This window comes from Apaloderma vittatum, unplaced genomic scaffold (assembly GCF_000703405.1).
Source record: "Apaloderma vittatum isolate BGI_N311 unplaced genomic scaffold, ASM70340v1 scaffold12879, whole genome shotgun sequence".
Classification (NCBI taxonomy): Eukaryota; Metazoa; Chordata; class Aves; order Trogoniformes; family Trogonidae; genus Apaloderma; species Apaloderma vittatum.
The window spans coordinates 516-9,065 of record NW_009734694.1 but is presented as its reverse complement, the minus strand read 5'-3'; the positions used below and the strand labels follow the sequence as shown (position 1 = coordinate 9,065).

At 45.4% G+C, this 8,550-nt stretch overlaps 1 protein-coding gene across 1 annotated transcript in view; it reads right to left on the bottom strand.

Annotated features, from left to right (window-relative positions):
* The window catches only part of LOC104279175 (E3 ubiquitin-protein ligase RNF213-like), a gene marked incomplete at its 5' end in the record, with an annotated part of 42,063 nt that extends 34,155 nt beyond the window's left edge, over nucleotides 1-7,908 (bottom strand). The window contains 12 exon segments of the mRNA XM_009876368.1: nucleotides 206-383; nucleotides 786-908; nucleotides 1,558-1,656; nucleotides 2,121-2,273; nucleotides 2,653-2,757; nucleotides 3,801-3,999; nucleotides 4,515-4,713; nucleotides 5,234-5,501; nucleotides 5,907-6,187; nucleotides 6,396-6,589; nucleotides 6,860-7,003; nucleotides 7,733-7,908. Of these exon segments, the coding sequence (XP_009874670.1) occupies nucleotides 206-383; nucleotides 786-908; nucleotides 1,558-1,656; nucleotides 2,121-2,273; nucleotides 2,653-2,757; nucleotides 3,801-3,999; nucleotides 4,515-4,713; nucleotides 5,234-5,501; nucleotides 5,907-6,187; nucleotides 6,396-6,589; nucleotides 6,860-7,003; nucleotides 7,733-7,908 (2,119 nt within the window).
* Nucleotides 7,909-8,550: the final 642 nt, after the last annotated feature.

The window sequence follows — 8,550 nt, the reverse complement described above, 5'->3', positions numbered from 1 at the left end:
GGAAGTGGCTGCAGTGCATTAGCACGAGAGGAATACTGACTTCTTCCTCAGCCTTTCCTTTGCAAAACCAGGCTGAATACCTCGAGCTTTGAGATGGGGAAAACAAGAGCAAGAAAATTTTTACTTATTTGTTTGCTGCTCACAAAGTGGGAGTGGCGAGGCAGAGAACAGTCATATCATAGGAGTCTGTGAAAAGCTGACGTACCATTAAAGCTGAAGATGTGTTTGATGTCAGGCCATGCAAGCACGTGGTGCAAAATCTCATCAAAATCATCCTCAGACTGCTCGTTCTGAGGCCACGACTTCACAATGATAGTCGATACGAGCTGGCTGAACTGGCTCAGGTTGTAGGAAGAGATCTTCTCCAGGAGATTGCTCTCAGCCTGCACGAGGCACACAGGACAGAGGGGAGCAACACATCAGTGGTTTGGCTCACGCTGTGTCTGGTTTCGTCCTGGGATCTGGCACCAACACCAAAGAGTCACCCCTCCAGTGCCGAGGCAACTCCCAAAGAGCCGAACGACAAGACCGACACCAGAGGGCACGATGGCAAAACCAAGTATTTTTCATGGACCCTTTGTAAGTGGGTCCTCACTTCCCCACTTCTTGTCAATCTTCTTTTTTTGTTTAACAGACAGAAACAACCCACAGCAACACAAGCAGTAAGAGGCTGAATGTGCAACTCTCCTTCCAGCACAAGGCCCATTCCTACGTTATGCAACAGGATTTCTGTGCAACAGGAAATCGGACATTTCCTTTTCCTACCTTGAGGGAAAACACGGTACCTGGCAAGCTGCAGTTACAGCCTCTGTGGCACAGTTACGGAAGCACCAGTCAATGGAGGGGTCGAGTTGCGTAAACCGGGAGTGCTGACAGCAGTACACTAAGATTTGGTTAACTGGAGGCTCCTATAGGGCAAAAGGGAGATTTCTTATCAACTTCAAGTTTCCAAAGTGTTTCTTCTGAAAGCATGAAGGAGTCTGCTACTAGGGCAATAAAAGGAACTAATTTAAGTGGAACTGAACATCAGAGCCTGGAAGAAAGGGGAAACACAAATGAGTGCTTGGAAAAATCTTTCAGATTGTTGCCATCTGAAACGAGTGATGACTTAATATGCATCTCTCCTTCCACCAGGGAAGATTTTTTTCTGGATTATAACATGAAAATCAATGGCTTAAGGAATTTTGCAACTAATATAGGAGGGGAGATACACAAGCTCAGCGTACAAGAGACCTACACATTTGGGAGCCTGGACACCACTATTTCTGCACAATGAATGGGAAGAAACAAACACCAACTTGGCTTCACTAATGCTGACTTTATACCCACTGTTTCCTAAAACTACAAGGGTGGTAATTGCTTGCCATGTGCAATTCCTTCTAAAGCATCAGGATATCAGTTGCTGAGCGAGCTGCAGCCAGGCTCACAGGCGACTGGAGCCTCTGACGCCCAGAAGACAGCACGGTAACACTTTTGTGTCCAATTTTTGAGCCTCCAGAGCATGATTTATGTTGGGCCCCCCAACATGGGCAGGGGCTGCCAGCAGATCCCTCCTACCTCCTGAATCCTTCTCTCCAGATCTGCGAGTAGAGTCTTCTTCCAGCGCTCTGTGAACTGCTCATCTGGAAAGCTGATCCTCAAAAATTCGTTCCAGGCCTGCAGAAGGAGCAAACCCTAAGTGCGGCCATTTAACATGCAAATAAGGAAATTAAAAGAATGATGCTGAGGAAGAGAGGCTCCCCAGCCTGCAGTCCTTTCAGAAGTTTTCACCCAGTAGAAAAAGAGCCATAAAAGACATCTTTTAAGCCTAAATGTGCCAAAATGTCCCAGTTGCTAAAGGAGACATTTGGATGCACCACTTCCACCTTGATGCCAGAAACTGCCCCACGGAGGGCTGGGGTGGGTGAGCCCGACTACCAGAGCTGCTCCGTGCTCTCGGAATAGCTGAGAAAAAGGAAAAAGAGAATGATGTTGCTTCTCAGCTCGTGCTCTGCACTGCCTGTCCCCACCTCCTGCCTCACCCAGACACAGTGACAGCTCTCGGCAAAGAGCCATTAGACACAAGACTGTGGTTGAGGATAAAACATCTTTTCTGTTCATATTATTAGAAGATGACAAACCTGAAGTTCCCAATAGAAGGAGAATGACACATGAGCCAGGTGCTCTTTCAGTAAGTTCTGTTTTAAAGTATTTCTGAACCAGGTTCGAGTGTCTCTTAGAACTTCAGCGAATACTTCTGCCAGTGAAACTTCCCGCACAGCATCTCCTGGAACCTGCCACACACACAGGAAAAGAAAAAAAAAAGAGTTCAAGCAAGAGAGCAACGTACAACTCAAATATTTCTAAAAGAGAAGGTCTAAGGGCCTTTTATATTGTTTAGGACAAGAGGGAACAGCCTTAAGTTGTGTCAGGGAAGGTCGATATTGGATGTTTGGAAAAACTTCCTTGAAAGGGTTGTCAAGGATTCAAAAGCCGTGGAGAAGTGTGCTTGGGACACACGGTAGAGTTGGGCCTGGCAGCGTTGGTTAATTTAGAGTATTAAGTTCTTCAAATTGAGACTAGATATGATCTCAAGCTAGTCTGTTGTACTGCTCTTGGAATACTTCTAGATGTCTTGCTCCTATGACCCGTGAACGGTTCCTCGGTACTCACTGGGAGGGGCTGATGTTTGGCAACCCTGGCGATCACCGTGGCAGAAGCGACCTGAATCCTGCACCGCTCCCCCCAGCTCACGTACTTGCAGACCCTCTGGTGCAGCTTGAGGGAACAGGTCAAGCAGAATTGCCAAGAGCGAGCTCCCAGGGGTCTGAAGGACAGCGATAAAAAAAGGAAGAATTTGTTTTCCCCTCTAAGCAGAAAATAAAAGCAAGAAAACCCCCACCAAATTACGTTCAGCGTGGCAACTAACTATCCCCCCCTCGGATGGATTTAAATAAATGTTTTCCAGCAGAGGGATAAGAAATGCAGGATTCTTGTATTCATACAGATCTGAAAGCACACGTTTAACTACAAGCATACTCACACCCCACAGGCATGGTGCAAATAAAAAGGAAGATGCTCTCACAAAAGTGCACTTCAGTTACCTGGCCTGTTTCTCATCCAAGGTACACAGCAGTGTCTCTAGAAGACTCTCTACAACCTAGAAATGAAAAGAAAGAAATCAACTGTGTAAGCAATTTTACAGACTCATTTCTCACTAGCTGAGGGGGTGCCGTAAAAGGAGAAATTTTCAGTGTCCTGTACCTTTTCCAATGCTTTTAAATACACTAAAAAACCCACAAAAAGTTATTTACTGGATGTTACGGTCAACATATAGGCAGCTATTATTTGCACAAACAAAACCTGCACTTCTTATCATCTAAGGGTTTAAAATGTGCTGTTATTAATTGCAATGTCCAGTCCCTGCTGTCCTCACAGAAGCAGCAGTGTTTCCACAACAGGCAGGAAGATCTCTCACACCAGTAGCCCAGAACCCCCAGTGTAGAAAATAGTTTCAGGCAGCATTCTGAGCACCTCGGGATTAAAATATTTGCCATCAGTGACTAAGAGCAAATCCAGACAAGCAGACCTTCCTTGCACCAACGCCAACAACATTTTTTGCTTGATACACCCTCTCATCTGCTCTTAGCAGCCTCCTACTCCAGAGCAACTATCTTTGCTTTTAGCTAAGCTGTAAGCTCCCTGTGCTCCGACCTGCTGCCAGCTACATTCCCTTGGTGACCACCAGCTCTGCTGAAAGGACCCTGCAGCCCAAATTCAGCCGCTGTCCCTTAGCCAGGTAACGCTGCCGGAAGACAAACCTTAGAGCTGCTCCATAAAAGGTCAACGTTCTCTAATCTGAAAGAAACGCCTTGAAGAGTAACTAATAAATCACTGGAGAAGTTCCGTATAAATTCAGCCAGACTCTCCAGGGGCAGCACAGAGATCCAGGATCTGACCAGAATCTTATCAAATTCCATCAAGTGTTTCTTCTCTTTCATTAGTTGCAGTAGAGCTCCCCTGGAGGAAAGACAAAACAAAATCTTCAAGTTTAAGATACAAAAAATGAAAAGCTTCTTTAGCCCACAGAACACTCTCATTCTCACTCATGTTCTTTCATTTACAGATGAAGGTTGGGAGACCCCAAGACCCAGCGATGGCAGAAGCACCGTCAAACTACCAGCAAGAAGCAGGGAAAATAAACTCCACATCTTGCTCAGATTCTGTACGACACGTATCACGAGCTGCTTTAACTCATGCCAGGCAGTGCCAGCCCTGCCAGCTGCTCCACGGCTTGCACAGTTCAGGGTTGTTTGTGTCTGAAAGGCAACACACTGCATAGCTTTGCTACACACCCGCACTTCTGAGCGACTAATACGTCTGTCTTTACATATCCCAAATATCCACCAGCAACATGCTGCATTTCTTATTTTTTAAAAACAAGGGAGAAAAAAAAAAAAAGGTATAAAACAAGGTGATCACCACCAAGTACAGTGTCAAGGCACTGGATAAACTAGTAATTCTGGAAAACTCACTTATCTGCCTTCTTCCTTCTTTCAGCAAACGGAAGCCCTTCCAGACCTGCCCAGCTATCTTCTTCGACTGGGAAGTGGTCGTGCTGCAAAGGAGCAGCTAACAAATGCAGAAGAGGAAGAATCCACACCCATTGGTCTACTTGGTCATCAATGCATCTCTGGCAAAAGTTTATCAGGTGAATCTTCAAACTAAAAAGACAAAAACACCAAAACCACACAACTAAAACTAATACATAAAGTAGAAGAATGGCTTTTTACAGGACTTGAGAATGTCCGTGGATGGAGAGAAGATTATATATCAAATAGGAAAAGCTTCACAAATAGGATTTTTATATATAAAAGAAGAAAAAAAGATAGTTTTAACTCAATCTACTACTCCGGCAAGAGCAACAAGGTGCAATAAGGGACAGCCTGTTTGGGCAAAAGGGAAGTATTTTTTGCACGAAGCAAAGCATGTGACTGTAAGAGGGCCCCAGAGAGGTTGTGCAATCTTCATCCCTTGAGTTTTTCAGAACTTGACTGCAACTGTGCCATTTGTGAGCCCAGATTTGAGCAGGAGGTTGGAACAGAAACTTCCGAGATCCCTTTAAATCTTGTTGTTTTGGTGGGGATTTTTTGTGATTCTCTGACAGTAGAGAACTGAATCCCTTATTGTTCTACCTCAGAGCAAAACCAGCCCGGTTGGTTACCTTGTACTTGGCTCCAGCAATGTACATACCTAATAAATGCTGGAAAAGCATTTTTGACAAGATTAAGCTCATCCAGTACGGCTTGTTGTGACACCTTATCCACGCACAAGAGGCTACACAGGCCAGCCAGATCGGTTTTTGACGCTGGAAGGTTGAATACCCCAATGACTGCGAGAGTGATGAACCCCAGAGCTAGTTTACTTTTTATTACTGCGTCCTCCTGTGATGCTTTTGCACCTTCTGGCACAAAGAAAGGAAGAGCTATTTTCTTTATGTACTGGAGCAGCAAATCATTCACCTACGATAAAGAAGGGAAGAAACAAATCAGCCACAAAGTATTAGTTCCCCAATGAGTCGTTTTCTTCTAAAGCCATCAGGAAGGTTTGGAGTCAAAGACGTGTGCAGATAAATTGGTGACAGAGTAACTGGCAGCAAAACTAACGGGCCCAGCTTAGGAAATGAATCCCCAGACAGCAGCCCTGCTGGGGTAAGGAGACAGCCTGCTGCTGACCAGTACGGGGCACCCAGAGCTCCCCGGGCAGACAGCACTGGTCACCCCGAAAGGATCCCCACTGGTTCTGTCACACCTGAACTTTGACTGGAAAAGCAACATTAACCCAACAAGGCCAACAGCAAAACCGAAGTTCTGTGTTTAGTAACTGGATGTCTGTTTTCTAGTATCTGTTAAAAGAAAATGAGTTACCTGCTTCCTGCCAAAGTTCAACTCTGTCCACAGCACTGCGCAGCCATCGTGTACCCGTGGGTTCATAGTCACGACATGAAACTGTTTCAGCTGCAAGAAGAAGTTTCTCACGTTGTCGGGACTCCAAGTTCCAAGAATGCTGAAGATGTTTTCTAACATAATATTTGCAGCTATTTTCTTTCCTTCCACCACATCTTTGTATTTATCACGAGAGAAGAAATTCCAGAAGTTTTTCATTGCAGAAGGCTCTGCGCACACAATATCGTCATACTGATGCCAGTCTGGAATAAGCAACACAGATAAGAACGAAGGAAAGCAGTCAGTTGAGAAACACAAGCAGTAGCATATGCCTCAACTCTTCCAGCTCTTCCCAGAAATGCCCACACTGACCCATCAAGATTCCAGCTAGCACTGGGCCATATGAACTTAGAGACCATCCCACCAAAAACACACAGATTGTCCCAACATGCAGATCCAGTCAGAACTTACCTCCATTGCTGAGCAGGTTGCTGTGTATGAATAAGCAGCGATTCACATAGTTACGTGATACTGAATGCTTGTAAATAAACTCGTACTTCCCTTCACCACAGAGAACCCAATACTTGTAAGGAATAGACTTATTCACGTTTTCTTTTGCAAGAGTTACAGCGCCTTCGATGAGGTATCCGTGTTCTCCTAGATCCCTAGGGAACAAAGCACAGCAAAGGGAGGCAAAGCATGTGTCAGCTGAGCTATGCACTTCTGTTTCCATGTATCACTCCATTTTTCACAGGAATTGGGATTATTCTTTCATGATGAAAGTTTTAGAATAGTTACCTCCGCTCTGAAAACCTTTTGTAGCAATACCCACCCATGGACATACAGCTACATATTTAAAGCTTAATATTTTTGTGTTAAGTACAACATTGTGCCCTCTTCTCCCGAGGCTCTGCGTGCCTCTGGACGGGACTTACTTGCTGAAGCTCAGCTCACAGATGTTGTCCTTCCAGTCTCTATAGGAAGAAATGCCTTCAGCCCTGATGAACACGCTATGGCTGTCAGGGTTTGCTTTGAAATCTTTGGACAATACTGCATGGAAATACACCGTAACACCATCGCTTTGGCTCACAGTGCTACAACAAGTAATGAGAAAGAAAATAGGAAGAATTCTAGTTTTTTCTTTTTTAATTTTTTTTTTAAACATTGCACAAATCATTATAAAACACAAATAAGATTTGAGCCCTGGCTTACTGAATGCAAGACCCACAAGCTCTGTCAGCAGTTCACTCAAACTGATGCTGCGTAGCAGGTCTAGTGTAAAGCCTCATGCAAAAAGGAAAAATGGGTTCCCAAAGGCAGCACAAAATGCTCTGGGCACACATGTCTGGGCCACTGCATTCATAAAGCCAACACCACACCTCACTCAGCCCAAAACGGCTGCGTTTCATCCCTCTTCCAGCTCGCGCACATTAAGCAAAACAAATTATACTGTTCATAATAGCTCTTCACACCACTTATGGAAAGAGTCACATGTGTGGAGTGCATGTTTCTCTCAAAAGTAAGAAATAAGAGTGCGATCTTTTTTTTTTTTTGCATCAGGTACTCAAAAAGGCTCAAGTGTCAAGTGTCCCTCATCATCCAGGACACAGTCTGTGCTGCAATTCCCAATTAAACACAGGCTGTCTTTTGCAGGAGCAGTTCACCCCAATTCTGCTTCCACATATCCGAGATATATGGAGACCTAATCTTAGCACTTCAATGCCTTGCCTCAGCCTAGGCTCCTCTAGTCTTCCTCACACCAGATCTTGCAAGTGAAGAATGCTGGGGAGCAGCAGGGGAGTTCTTACCTCACTTTAACCTTATCCAGAGGTTTCTCATTCTTTTGTTGCTTTTTGTCCTTGTGTCTGTCGGTTACAGCTGAAGTATCATCCTTTCTGTCAGGTCCTTTGGTGTGACTTGCATTCTCAGTTACTTTGGGTATTTTCTCACTCGAGGTCTTCTTTTTCTCCTTTGTGTCTTCAGTCTGCAACAGGAAGACAGACAATGCCCAATTAAACAGGAGACCCTGGAAGTACAACACCCGTAGGAACAGCCAAGGTTTCTGCAGATGGGTGGGGATACCCAGAAATCAAAGCACACCAGCTCGCTTCACACTTCTGGAAATACGGATTCCTCACTGATGGAAGCCACCAGTTAAGGAGAATAGTGCTGAGGTTGCGAGAGGAACCCAAACGGTAACACATGGGCTAGAAGTCTGGTCAAGAAGGCACAGGTCCTCAGAGGATGTGGCGTAAAGAGAATGAAAGATCACCAGCAGCAGCTGGCAGCTCAGCAGGGCTGTCCCTGAGCACAGCACAGACCCCAACAAAGTACAGAGATCTTGGCAGAGGGATCCGGCACCCCCTCCCCAGCTCATAGTGTCTGGGGGTAACTGAGCAACCACTCCGTGAGAGACCTCAGCTACAACTACCCATGGGACAGCAAAGCTCGAAAGAAACACTTCATAGCGTTCCCTGCTTCCACCCCGTATCCCCAGCCTCATGGCCTCCAGTTTTACCAACAGCACAAAAGAATCAGAAAAGCAAACTTAACCCAGCCTAACCAAACACCCTCCAGAGCATGAGCACGTCCACCCCCCACCTTCTCCTTCAGGGCTGCAGAGCTC